Below are 14,723 nucleotides of genomic sequence, written 5' to 3'. Positions count from 1 at the left end.
TTTGCAGAAACACTTTTTGTTTCTTTTGGCTTTCTGCAGACGTACCAGTTGAAATAGAATGATCATTCCTTTCTTCAGAAACAATAGAAATAGTCTAATCATGTAGGAACTAATCATTCAGAGTTTAGTTTAGTAATAGTATATGGTTGTTCTAGATACATTCTGATTAAATTATGAACTTTATGAGGTATGTTTATCAATATTTTCAACTACAACAATATAAGGTGAATTTAACAACCAATTTAAGAGTTACTTTTCTGTCATGTAAGCAACTCTTAACAGTTAGACATCCCTGCAATAGAATGAGTCTTTCCCATAGACTACAATTTTCTGGGACAAGATTATTATTGTGAACAATCATTCTTCCTCCTTTTATAGCTGGTGGGAGACTAATGGCCACAGACAGTCTGTGCTGGTATGCTGTGGTATAATGTCATATATGTATATCATATATTAGTGGTCTGCACAATAAAAATCAACTTTCCTTCCTAGACTGTTTCAAATCCCATAAAGCAATTTAGCAACACAAAGAAAAATTAATAACTAATATTTAGAAGAGCTGGTTCTCAGTGGTGACCACACACATCTCCCTATAAAACTGGTATATGTACACTTTCTCTGTCTAATGCTAGCTACAAGCTTTTCCAAAGAAGGTAATAATTCTCAGAGGGTGTAAAAGAGGGTTTCCTTGCATTGCATGAGAAGTAAACAAACTAGTCCAATATCCATCAGCTACTTCAAAGAAGCTAAACTGGCCATCCCAGTTACTTCAGAGAAAGATATCCCATGGAAAGCTAAGAATTGAAAGTCTCTTCCGAAGGTCAGTTAACAGAAAGTTACCTCTACCTTCAAATAATTACCAAAACATTTTGTTTAATAGGTTGGTTTTGGTTTTAAATCCTTATCATTTAACTTTAGACTACCTTGATAGCTAAATGAATGTCTAACCATTTTTTCTTAACCCACTAAATTTTGGCTTCTTATCAATAATGTGAGCATGACCAGCCACACCTTGTCTGGACAAACACTTTCTTTTATCAGTTTTAATTTTCTACCTTTCATTCTCAATGGGTATCTAAAAATTTATACCATATTAAAATACTCTCAAGAGTATAGCACAAGTGATGTGAACTACTGTTCCTTCAGCTTTGTATTTATAACCACAATGCCAAGCATTTCATCAATTCAATGTATTTTCTTCATAAAGCAACATTTTCAGATTCAAAAAAAATAAATCTCCATCTAAATGTCTTGCCTGCTCAGAACCCATCTCTCAAAGCTGAATATCTATTTAGCATTAAATTCTGCTACATTTTTTCTATTATCTTTGTTTCTCTTACCTACAAGCTTTGCTGTATTTATTGCTGTATCTCTACCAATGTTCAGCCCATTTTCAACATTCTACGTATCTTCTGTTTCACCTTTGTCATATTTAATTTGTTAATGCAGTGAAAATGTTCTTGTTTACATTAATTCAGTGTTGTAATTTGTCTCATCATTTTCCATTTTGATTGCTGGTTCACTGTGCCTTCTTTTTTTTTTAATTGCCATTGTTGCCTCCTTCAATCTGCATTGGTCTTTGTTCTTTTTTCTTCAATTTCCTTATCTCTTAATTGGTCTTTGACTAGTACTTATACCGTTTTATTTTCTCTTTCTTTGTAAGCAGAGTGTCATCCTATTTGGTTTTGTTCACTGGTCCCTAAATTCTCAAGTGAAATTCCTTCCTTCCTTCTTTTTCCATGCAGATAGTGGAGAAAGCCAGAGAACTGTGAATCAGCTGAAAGAAAAATCAATGACTCTGTGATCAGAGGTTTGAAGGTGTTTCCAAAGTGCTGAATCCTTAATTTGATCCTAATCAGCTCACAGTTTCTGCTCTGGTTGCCAATTTGGACAGAAAGTGAACAGTGATGAGAGAAGAAAAGTACATCTATGTAGGGAATAATAAACAGTCTAAGCGGAAAACACTGAGAGCTACAGTTGCCTCTGATGATAATGGAATTTTTTTGAGGATCAGTAAATGGTCCATTATCCCCTATCAACAACTCATGGTCTACATCAATATCCAAAAAGACTTGAACAAGAAAGTGAAAAAGGAAGCTTTGTACATTTTCAGTTGCAAGGTTAGCTGGGAATGAAGACCTGAATGTCTACAAATATTCTGCTCTGACATGTCTTGAAGGCTTAATAACCAGTCAAAAAGATTTTGCCTCTGTCAGATTCAGTGTACTATCTCACATAATTGCCATTTTTTTCTTTATCTTATTAGCACTGAGTCTGCTAACTTGAGCAACTGCCATGATAGTAGATGAAAGGTACAGTACTAATTTGGAGAATAACAACAGGAGTTGAAATGACACCTAATATAAGCCAAACAATAACAATACTCAGAGTCTTTATATGGTTTAAATAAACAAGGCATTGTTCATATAAGAAAGAACTTACAAAGAACTAAAAGATACACATGCATGAAAATGGAGCTACAGCCATCAAAGCTTGGATTCAGGAAAGAGAATCAACACACCATAGTGGCATTTTGCTCAGACAAGACATCGGCACTAGCTCTGGGAACCCTGTACTAAATCTTGTAGTACTGTAGATCATCTAAAGAAAAGGAACTTGGAAAGGAAGAAGTAAAACAAGTCTTAAAGTCAGGAAATTCTGTAAATGGAAACCCTGACATAGCAGAAGTAGAGGAAGGAGGAGGCAAAAGCTAGGCAAAAATGTGGGGCTTTTTTTTTGTCTTCTGGTTTTGATTAGAGTTGATGTGAGAAAAATTGGAGCACTTGCTAACAAATAACAGCATAATAGATTCCCTCCAAAAAGTAAGGTAACAAGTCTGGTTGGGAGGTAGTAAGAGATATAACATATCCATAAACCTTCACAAGGGATTAAGGTTGAAGTACTAAGGACCAGAAGAAGGAACGAGTCTGAGTCAGAAGAAAAAGATTACTCTAGCTGCCAAGGGGGCATTAGGTGACATGTAATAAGCCGGAGATGCACTTATCCTGCTTCTACCGTGGTCCTGTAGACCATTGAAACAGGTCCAACTCCTATGGCACAGTCAGAACAGCCTTCTTGTTTTGGCATATCCAATAATTTTCCATGCCCTTTTCAGTTAACATAACCTCAGCCCAGAGCCAAGTAAGCAGCCAACTCACCTGCCTGCAACCCTAAAAACATCTAATATGAATTAATATTAAGGATTTGTTATAATTTTACATATTTCTACTCCCAGTTTTTTTCTCTTCTCTTAACTAGTTGGACCAAAGAAGTTAAATTTTATAGTCAGTACCAACCATTCTCAGTGGAACAATATCTGTTATTCCATATGTAATGGAATTAAAAAATTAAAGTATTTTAATTTTATTTAAGTTTATTTTTGAGCTTATTCCTCTGTTATATGATAACAATTTCTTTTTTGAGTAGTTTGCAATACCATTATCAAAGTATGAGTCAGTTTGTTTAGTACCAAATTCAAGCCTTTGCAAGTACTAGGGTGAAAAGAGCATACCCAATTACATTTAACACTAGGAGCATCCTGAAATTTTAAAGATCTACTTATTAATCTTCAGAACATTTTTTTTTCTTCAAGTAGTTGTGGAGTAAATGTAGACCTGCTCAGGCAGTCAGATGGTTTAGGACAAAGAAATTCATCAATAGAGAAAAGGCAGTAAATGTCTTCAGTGACTTCAATGAATTTCTCCTGTGCAGCCCAGAAGCACTGTTCGATAACCTGTGTATTTGATTCTTGTTTGCCTCAACAGGGAATGTAGATGAAAGGATGATTCATCTTGCTTAAAAACAAGAGATGAGAAAAGATGAGTATTAGATCACCCTTTAAATGCTGATAATATTAAAGCTTCCTTCCATTCAAATTTCCTAAAAGGAAATTAACCATGAGTTGGTAGAGAAAAGTTTTTAATTCATCCAATTACATCTCTTGACACAGTGACAATGTTGACATTTTAAAATATCTCTGAAGATATAATGCTGGTCTTGCAGACTCTCAAAACAAGGAAAATATATATTAATTAAGTGTTCAAAAATTCCAGTTTGTGCCTGTTTGTAACACCTCCACTTCTCATGATTTTTAGATAAACAAATTCATGTTTTCTTTTCACTGATGCAAACAAATGAAAAGCTGTCACAAAATGATCATACCTTTTTGCTAACAGTGGAGCTTTCCAAACTCCCACGCCATGTCTGTTCTGAAGACCACACAGTAATGTTTTCTGATATGTTTTACCTGAATGTTCTTATAGACTTGTCATTTTCTAAATAATTTTATATTTAACTTGAGAAAATATAGAATTTTGTCTACTATAAAACTGCTTTCTGAACATAAACACATGGAAGATTCTTTTAGTCAACACAATGAGACAGAAATATACTGGATTGAACTGTTCCATTTATCCTAGTACAATTGCAGGAGGTATGCAATTTTTTTTCTGTTTAAAAAAGAATTTTAATTTGTTCCATTGATTTCAATACAATTTTAATTTTTTTATGAGTATTTAAACATCAAATCAATTAATTGGTTAGGCACTGGTAATTTTGGAAAATAAATTCTCTTGTAACTGTGAACAGAGGTGGGGTATATAATCACATATTATTGTTCGATTATTTAAAGCTATTTCTAACATCACACTGCAAGTTGGGGTAAATAGAGAGGAAAAAACTTTAGAAAGCTATTGAGTATGAAAACTTTTAAAAGTAGTGTTAAATTCTAAGCACCTTCTTAAAAAAAAGACAAGCATACTCTTTGGTATTTACTGATAGTATATTATGCATTATGCTCAGAAATTTCTTTTTAAAAAAAGAAGAAAATAAAGAATTATCCAAGTTACAAAGTAAAACATTTGCAAGGCAATGTCAGAACTGAGGTTGCCATTCTCTCATCCATTTACATATGTACCATATTGCTGCCAATAATAACACAGTTTAAAATTAACTGTGGTTTCCATATGACTATTCAGGGAGTGACATGAGGAGTACCCAATGAACAATTCATACAGTTATTCCCATACTTTGTTTTGTATGATATCTAAATCTTGCTTGAAAGGCACATTTTCTCCCAGATTTCCCTATGCCGTGTCAGGACCCTGAGGAAAACAACAGACCTTCCTGGTCCTGACCAGCCTCAGCTGGGACTCCCACCCACCACTGGCCGTGGGTGCTGAGGCTCCCTGTCAGCCCCCCTGGAGGCACCCGGACCCTGCTATAGTTTTGTCCCTGTCCCTGCCTCCTCCATGAGCTTCTTGGCCCTACTCTCTGTGGAGCTTAGCTGGCCCTGTTCCTTTTTCCTCATGGCTGGACTCCCTGGAGGGACCCTAGACCTGGTCCATTGCTGGTTGTGGAGGGTGCTGCCCATGGACCCTGTCACCAGTCCCCAGCTCCACTGGCCATGTTCAGCCCCTGCAGGATTGTGCCCTGCCAGTGAAAGCACAGCCTGAGCATGGTCACCCTCGGCTCCTGGCTTGTGCCCCTCATAATGTAGCCCTGCTCTAATTACCCCCTAATATATGGCAGTAGCTACTATAGTGAATTATTTAGAAGTTATACTAAAAATTACTTTCATAACATGCAAGAGGTATCATCACATGACTCCAATTGATTTTTGCAAAGCTGCTGATTTATGTGGTGTTTTATCAGTTCAAATCATACCTTCCATTAACTTAATTTAAAGGTGCAAACAAAACTCTTGTTTCTCAAGATGGGCCCTCAAAATTGAAAACACTTTATTGATATGCATCTTCAAAAAGCTTGGCTGAAATGTTTAATCTAGTAACACACCAAAATTATGTGAAAGGCAGACATTTTGAAAAAACAGAACAGAAGTTCTATCTGGAAATGCAACACTCACTCAGAACAGCAGTGCAGAAATATTAGCTACTTTCCAAAATAAGGTGTATAGAAGGTTGCAATTTAAAAGTAATCACATAAAACCAAACCCTGATAAATATATATATATATTTAGGGGGAGCCTAGGTGTATAAATGTGGAAGAAAGTGTACACAAAAATCACAAAGCTGCACAGGGAGGGTGACAAGGAAACCCTAAAAATAGACAGTGTCTATGACATGACCCAGAAAGACTCCCAAGTATGAAATTTTGCTGAAAGCTTGGTTCAATTACAGGAAGTTATACTTTCTTTCTGCAAACAGGTTTTTGGTATGTGATTACAATATGATTTATGAAAATATAATTTTTTTTTTTGCATTTCATTCACAGCTTTAAACTATTCTAAGTTTTCTCTATTTATACTTTGAGGCAAAGATCTAGCATATTAAATATACTAAAACAAGCATATACAGTAACACAAAGATTGAAGTATAATATTGACTCTACACTTTCTATAATGGCCATATCCGACATGCTTCTCTACCATTTGTTATTGTTTAGCTGCCATTTAAGTGCCATCTAAACAGTTGAGGCTGTTAAGCATTCACTGAAGACAGTCAATGACTACAAATCTCAACAAGATCCAATTCTGAGAACAATTAAACAAAGTACAAAACTGAATGAGGATGAAGTCAGAGGTCATGAACTTCAGAAACAGTCCAACTGCAAAATCTTATTTAGTCATACAGAAACTTATTTCAATCAGAATATTGAAGCAGAAAGAAATAGTGGCCTTGGCTGAGACAATTATTTTAGCTGTCCAGTTCTGTATTTTACAAATATACCTGTATAGTCTCCTAAAAACATTTTTGTCTTACAAAATTAAAGGGAGGGTGACTAGCATAAATTGATTACACTTTCATTAATGTCACTGAGGAATATGATAAAATCTACTGTCATGCTAGAAAGAAAGTTTCCACAAGCAAATGTGCCTCAGTAAAACTTTACTTGTTAAGCAAAAAGAAAATTCTAGGAAACATCATCTTACTACTTGCTACAGCAATCTGAGAAAATACGCATCACCATGAAAGATTTAGTAAAGCTTGCATAATTTCACTATCACGCTTTCTTAATTTGAAACCCAGTTCTCCACTCACACAAATGTGTACTATTTTTCTACTGCACCCACGCACTGACAAGATCTTGTAAGTCTTGCAAAAGTGCTCTATTTCAGGACCTATACAGAGGCTTAATTGTCTTTTCCTTTTTAAGTGCTGCCTTAATCTGTTCTCTTCTATAGAACTTATGCTATTCTTCACCAGAATCTAGTGGCATCCTAAATAATACACAATACCAAAACTTTTGAGCATGCCAGGCTTCCTTGATTTTCTTCTCAAGATACTGACATTTTACAAATATGTATCTCAAAGCTCCAGATTTGAAGGCTTAGTTCAATATAAAAAGAATCCTGCGTGCGCGCGCGCACACACACACACACACATATAGAGGAAGCTATATATCTATGCATCCATAGATATATGTAGATGTGAATATACATATGCATACAAATATATATAAACCTTTTCAGTAGTTCAAACACATACAAAGAAAAAATTCTGCTTCTGGAAGATATGTTTTCCTCTTCTTTCTATCCTCCTAGCTTCCTTCACCTGTCTTCTCTGATGCTTATTAAAACTGTAGCTCAGTAAGGACAGTAAGTTCCTAATAGTGATAATTGTTTTATCCTTTTGCATTTGTGCAGAATGTTGTTCACACACTCTTTGAAATTATGATTTAGAGTGGATTCACCAATAGAAATCCTGACTGACAGTGAGATCTTTTTTGGTCTCTTAAATGTGATCAAATCTCCATCTAAATTTTATATTTCGAGCAGAGGGCAGAAAGGAGGAAAACTATATGTTTTACATTCTTTCAGTTTAAAACCATTGCCCCTTTCTTTGTCTTTACAGGCCTTGGTAAAAAGTCTCCACCTTTCTTATAAGCCTCCTTTAAGGCCACTGTAAGGTTTCCCTGGAGCTGCCTCTTTCCCAGCCTGAACAACCCCTACTCTCTCAGCCTGTCTTCATAGGAAAGGTGCTCCAGCCCTCTGACCATCTTCATGGCCTTCCTTTGCACCCACTCTAACAGGTCCATGTCTTTCCCTTGCTGAGGACTCCACAGCTGGACGCAGTACTCCAGGTGGGTTCTCACCAGCATGGAGTAGAAGGGCAGAATCATGTCCATTAACCTGCTGGTTACATTTCTTTTGATACAGCCCAGGATATGGCTGGCTTTCTGGGCTGCAAGTATACCTTGCTGATTCATGTTCAATTTTTCATCCACCGGTATCCCTGACTGCTTCTCTGCAAGACTGCTCTCAATCTCTTTATCCCCCACTCTGTATTGATACTGAGGATTGACCTGACTTGCCCCAACCCAGGTGCAGGATATTGCATTTGACCTCATTGAACTTCATGAGGTTCTCACAGACCCACTCCCAAGCCTATGAATGTCCTTCTGGATGACATCCCTTCCCTCAAGCGAATCAACTGCACCACTCAACTTGGTGTCATCCTCAAACTTGCTGAGGGTGCACTCAATCCCACTGTTCACATCATTAACAAATATATTATGTAGTATTGGTCTCCATAGGGACTCCTAAGGAACAGCACTTCTTACTGATCTCCATTCGGACATCAAGCTGTTGGCTGTAACTCTTTGGATGTGGCCAATCAGCCAATGCCTTATCCACTGAACAGTCCGCCCATCAGATCCATCTCTCTCCTATTTAGCAGACAAGGATGTGGCATGGGATCCTGGCAAAGGCGTTACAGAAGTCTAGGTAGATGACAACTTGACTTACAGAACACAAAACAGACAATAACAGAGATAACTAACAAATGTATGGATAATGTCCCTGTTGCTATTGCAGAATTATTATGTACACCTGAAGACAGAACATTCATGAACAGGACAACTGGGCCATGACTCTGAAGAAGGCACTGACAAAAAAATGTTCCGTGACTCATTCCACTCTTGATTTTTCAAACTTTTTTTTCATTCTTGTAATCCATTTGTGCTAGAGGATGCTCATGTACAGTTGCAGAAAAAATACCTATTTATCTTAAATGTTATCTTTTGGTGATCTCCCTCAAAAACCTCCTATTGCAAAGATTACAAAAGTTCCACTGCTATTAGATCACCACAATCTCATATTCACTTTACATTCATTTATCCATGCTCATATGCTTCTTAATTAATTGTGTTGAGACAAATTTTATGAGGGTTAGATTAATGTTAGCACTTACTTTGACTAGATTTCAAGTACAACATATAGATTTCAAGACATTTATGATTAAAGTGCACCTTAAAGTCTAAATAAGAAAGAATCCATAATTTAAAAATATAAGCTTTAAAAATATTTTCTCAGATATTTGTAAGATACAAATGCAAATTACATTTTAATAATGTTTATTCTTTACCTTGTCCTAAAGTTTGCAGGATGAGGATGCCCATCATATAATGACAAATAATCATATTCTTCTTCTAGAGCAAAAGACTGAAAGACGATCTGTATTCTGTTTCTTTCTTCTGCTATTATAACCCATGTACAGTTTGCACCATTTGGATATCCATATGGGAAGCCAGGGCTTTCTATAGTACCATTAAGTCCTTTTAAAGTTCCACCACAGGTATAAATAAATCCTAAAAAAAACCCGAAAGAAACAAAAGTTAGCAATCCATTTTTATATCAACCTTTGACAAAATACATAATTGCAATTCATAATTTCTAAAAAATTATCAAAATTTATTAAAAAATCAAAGTGCTTCATTTAGAAAAGTAAAGGCCATATTTTAATACAAATCCTGGCCACTTCATGCAAAACAACCCTGCCCACCTAACAAATGTGTTTTCCATGCTGTTTATGTAAAGACATATGGTAGCATCATTGCAGATAAATATATATAGCAACTTCTATGACTAAATTTGGTCACATATGAGGCAAAGTATTTGCATCAATTCCCTTTTTTTAAAAAGGGGAGAGAAGCAGCCAGAGCAAAGTAAATTAGTCTTCTTTTGATCCAGGTCTGATACAGATTATATCTATTAACCTTCTGCTACTCCTCCCAAGATTTTGGGAAAGGAAGAGGCTGAAAAAGCTATTTATTATGAAAAAAGCATTTTCCAATCAGTAATTCTGGTTTATGAAAGATGTGTACTTAAAAACTCAATATGAAATAGCCATCTGTTGCATCATTATATTATTGCATATAAACAACTGCATGGTACATTTGCAACCAGAAAGAATTTAGCAAGCTTTTCCATATCTAAACAAAATATTAAGATGAACAGCTTGCATGTTTTGACTGACTCTAAGTGGGTGGTTGTTTAACCCCAATACTCAGCTAAACCCCACACAGCTGCTTGCTCACTCTCCCCATTTAGGATGGGGGAGAGAATTCGAAAGGTTAAAAGTGAGAAAATTTGTGGGTTAAGATAAAAACAGCTTAATAGGTAGAGCAAAAGCTGTGCACATAAGCAAAGCAGAATAATGAATTCATTAGCTACTTTGGCAGGCAGGTGTTTAGCCGCTTCCAACAAAGCAGGGCTTCACATCTAACAGTTATATGAGAAGACAAACACCATAGTCCTGAATTCCCCCCAACTCTTCCTCCTCCTTTCCCTCAGCTTTTATCACTGAGCATGATGTCACATGGTATGGAATATCCTTTTGGTCAGTTGGGATCAGCTGTTCCAGCTGAGTTCTCTCCCAGCTTCTTGCCCCTTCCCAGCTTAGTTGCCTGCAGGGGCAGCATGAGAAGCAGAGGTGGCCTTGGTGCTGTTTAAGCACTGTTTCACAATAACTAAAACACCCTTGTGTTAACAACATTTTTTTTTCATTACAAATCCAAAACATAACACCACAGGATCTACTATGAAGAAAATCAACTCTATCCCAGCCAAAATCAGCACAATGGGCCAAAGCCAAAAGGTGGCGGATCTGCTGTTATATGTTTTTTAATACGAGTATCCCCAAATGTCAGAAGTGGCCCCACTTCATCAAGTGAGAGAAAGCACAAAGTGCTCAGCATGCTCTTTCAGAGAAACATGATATAAATTTTGTAACAATCTACAAACAAACAAACCATATGCCATCTCTTTAATTATACACACATGTATATATTTAAGCTCATTAAATCATCTTCTTTATGGCATATTCACAAGCTTGTCTTCCTATTGAGTATTTAAATGCAGAGACCCCTTTCTCTGAAGCACTAAGCAGAAAGCTCTTAAGATTTTACACTTTGTATTGCTACACTTGTAACTTTTCTTAACAACAGATGAGGAACACATCTAATATTTTTATCATGGATTTTTCACATTTATCTCCAATTGTGAGAAAAAAGATGCCTCTTATGAAGTATGATTATTCTTTTACTACAAATATTAGTATATTATAGATATATAGGACAGAGTGGGAGTGGAAGATTCTCTTAGAAAGTAATTAGGGCTTCATTTGCCTCGTCTGACATGTAGAGCAAATTTTACCTTCTACTGTAAATTAGCTTGGAGAATTAATTTTCATATCAATGCCTACACACTTTCATTTGTTATCAACCTTCATTGCTAGAAGTCTGTTTTATTTATGTCTTTCTTCATCTCCTTCATATATTCAAGCTATTTTTAAATCTCCTTTATGTGTTGTTATTATTTATTATTTAAGCTCAGATGTTTTATTTAGCACTTTAAAAATCTTTCAGCATACAGTTTGTGTGCAAGTCACTTTACAAAACTAAACTATTTACTCATCATAAGATCTTCATACTAGAAATCTAGTACCTCCTTCCAGATATATTCACTAGAATAAGACTTTTTAAATAGCTAAGTATGCATAAATTTATCAATTTAGTTTTTTCCTATAAATCTCTTGCTGAGGTCTACTTCATTTGAATTAGAGAAAAAACTTAAGAGAGAGACTTCAAAATTAAATATCATGTATTATTCATTTCTATGCATCTCTCCAGACCCAGTGTGGAAAGCACAATGTAAGCTTCGGCTCAACATCATAATACAGCTCCATAATTTAGAACCCGTGTCACTGTTGTTGTATCTAAGTCAGGATAGCTATCAATTACATATGTTGTGTTCTGTTAACTGAACGCAAGCTATAAAGGAAAACTCAAATAATAGGTCTTCTGTGACCAAAATAAAATTATATTTTTCAAAAGAATAGATGCACAACGAGAAAGCGCCTTGCGAGGTAACTCACTAATGTATACATATTGAATCCAATAATTATTCCTATCCTTACATATATCTATGAAATACAAATTTCCATGACTCATAAAAGTTCAATTTACTCCTTTTATCCATATCCAATCTGTAACAAAAGAGAATTATTCATGTTCTTCAGGATGATGTAACTTGGATATTTTTCAGCGATGACTAGCAGAATGTAACACAGCTATGCATGTGTCAGAAGATACATTTTTAATTCCAAGAACAGAAAAAAACAAACAATGAGGTTTGATTTTGATAGGTCTACTCTTTTAGTCTGCAAAATAAAAAAATCCTGCCAACAGAATCCATACAACATGCACTTTAATCTCTGCTTTCATATGTTAATCCATTCTGTAATGCTCTTCACCTTGGCAGACCAACTTGGAACATTCATAATAGACAACATGCGTTAACTGATTGGTCTGATCAAAAGTTGAAAATATGACATTTATTTTCACAAGGCAAAATTCATGCTAAGGTAACTGGTAACATATACTGTGATCTTTTTCATCTAGATTTCAGAACTAGCATTCAAAACAGAATTCACTTGCAAGCTGTTTTTCATTAAAGAGAAGGTTTGAGTCAAAGCATGAGATAATTTTGAAAAGCTTGATGTTAGGCTAGAAAAGAAAAATACTTGTTGAGGTAAGTGTGAAGATGAACACCACTGCTTATATTCTCTTAATAGTTAGTAGTTAATATGATTCAAAGTTTCCATTGTAATGTTTTCTACCACATATTAAAATTAATTTAATTCTTATCAATTTTACATGGATAAATATTTCTTGAAATCAGAAAACACTGCCATTCTTCCTAATTTCAATCATCCTTTGATTCATTATGGCATTACACTAAGCATCAATAACATCAGTTCTTATTCAAGGTATTTACTCAATTTCATTGTCTTCTAATGAACCAAGTAATACTTAATGTCATATCAGTACCCCTTGCCATTGGATGTCCCATAACCATACTCACTCAGTACTCTACAGAGTTGTCTTTTACTTTTTCTTTTCCTCCTGACCATTCAACTGTACTGTTTAATAACATATTTCCACACCTCTCACCTTCCAAGTACACCACACATTTTGTTAATCCTCTTCATTTAATGTATTCTTTGATAGTTGTCAGCATCATAATTATACTGTCTGCATTAAAACATATGTTTCTAAGTTGCTTATGTATTTCGTTTTAAAGAGGTATTTAATAGTTGCTGTCATTTACTTTAAGAGAAAATTCAGAAAATGGAAGATGAATTGTTGACATGCTGCTTTTTTTCTTTTCTGTCTTTTCCGATATCCAAATCTTCTTTCATCTCTTTCACTTGTGCCCATCTTAAAGCACAGTCAATCCCAATACTTAAAATATTCCTCACCCATGTAACCCATGTTCACCTTCCTTTTTTTGTGCAATCCACCTATTTACAAAATTGTTCTTTCCCCCCTAGATGGTGGTCTTCTTCCATTCAGAACTCATCTTCATCACAGTTGTCTCTCCTGCTCTTTGCATGTTTCTGCAACACCTTTTTCTATTTGTGATCTTTGATCACCTGACTGTCTTTGGCAGCAAGGAACAGTTAATTTTCATGATGATCATAAATCAGGAAGGATTGTTCTCCTTATTCTCTTCTGTTGTGCTGGATTCTTTTTCTGTTGACTTGCTTTATTATCACCTTAGGTGATGAGTTTTCATCCTTCTTGTTTCCTTATTCTCCCCTATATTTTGGTTTGTGAAACCTCTTGCTTTTGTAGTTTCATATTATACTTTCACATGCATTTCGTAGCACTTCAAAGAACCTATTGGAATGCCACAGTGATAGATTTCATAGTGATGTGAACCTTTCCCTATTTCATGAACCCTTCTCTCCTTCCTATCAATCCTTCCTGTTTTTTGGAAAATATATACACAATCTTTGTAAACCACCTCAGCCTCTCTATCATTTTAATTGTTCTGGCATACCTTATACCAAGACCTCTGAGCCCATTTATAAAATGGAGAAGAGGAAGCTCTCACCAGATGTAATGACTGTATTTTATTTTGGACTATGTTTGAAATTTACCTTTTTTCTCATCATGTCTTAGTTCTCTTCCATTTATACTTCACCATTTCCCAATAAGCTTCTTTTTCTGCATAAAACAAGCCTCCTCTCTCTAACCTTAACTTCCAACACAAAGTTTTATTGAGTACAAACATGCAAGGAAACCACCTCCTTTAATGTACTGGATTTAGTTCCTTTCTACTCTCCACTTTTTTCTCTGCCTCCCTCAAATATCCAGCAGCTTGCATACTTCCTTCTTTCTTTCTCTACTGTGCTTTCATAACAGGTGTGACTGGTGACCTTTACACTAAGGACATTCATTGGTGTCCATTCCTACCAGAACGTTATAACACCCCAGTTCTTTCTGAGTCTCATTTTCCTCCTCTGCTAGGGAAGGGGGTTGCATAGACCAGCAGCAGCCCTGTGTTGCAGCACACCAGAACAGAAGCAGGCTGCACCTGTGCAGTAGTTTGCAGTGGGGTAGGTATCCATACCAGCTACAAGGAATTAGAGCTGATGATGATGTAGAAATACCTCTCTTATATCCATATAGATCTTTAT

General features: G+C 35.6%; 1 protein-coding gene across 3 annotated transcripts in view; it reads right to left on the bottom strand.

The window, feature by feature from the left end:
* Window positions 1-14,723, bottom strand: part of CSMD3 (CUB and Sushi multiple domains 3) — a 726,530-nt gene that overhangs the window by 632,529 nt on the left and 79,278 nt on the right. For all 3 annotated transcript variants that reach the window (XM_055706136.1, XM_055706138.1, XM_055706139.1), the window contains exon 2: window positions 9,324-9,546. In XM_055706136.1, the coding sequence (XP_055562111.1) occupies window positions 9,324-9,546 (223 nt within the window). The remainder of the gene's footprint in view (window positions 1-9,323; window positions 9,547-14,723) is intronic.

Source organism: Falco cherrug, chromosome 3 (assembly GCF_023634085.1).
Source record: "Falco cherrug isolate bFalChe1 chromosome 3, bFalChe1.pri, whole genome shotgun sequence".
In the NCBI taxonomy this organism is placed as follows: domain Eukaryota; kingdom Metazoa; phylum Chordata; class Aves; order Falconiformes; family Falconidae; genus Falco; species Falco cherrug.
Note: the sequence above shows the minus strand (reverse complement) of the source record. Positions and strands in the feature narration are given on the sequence as shown.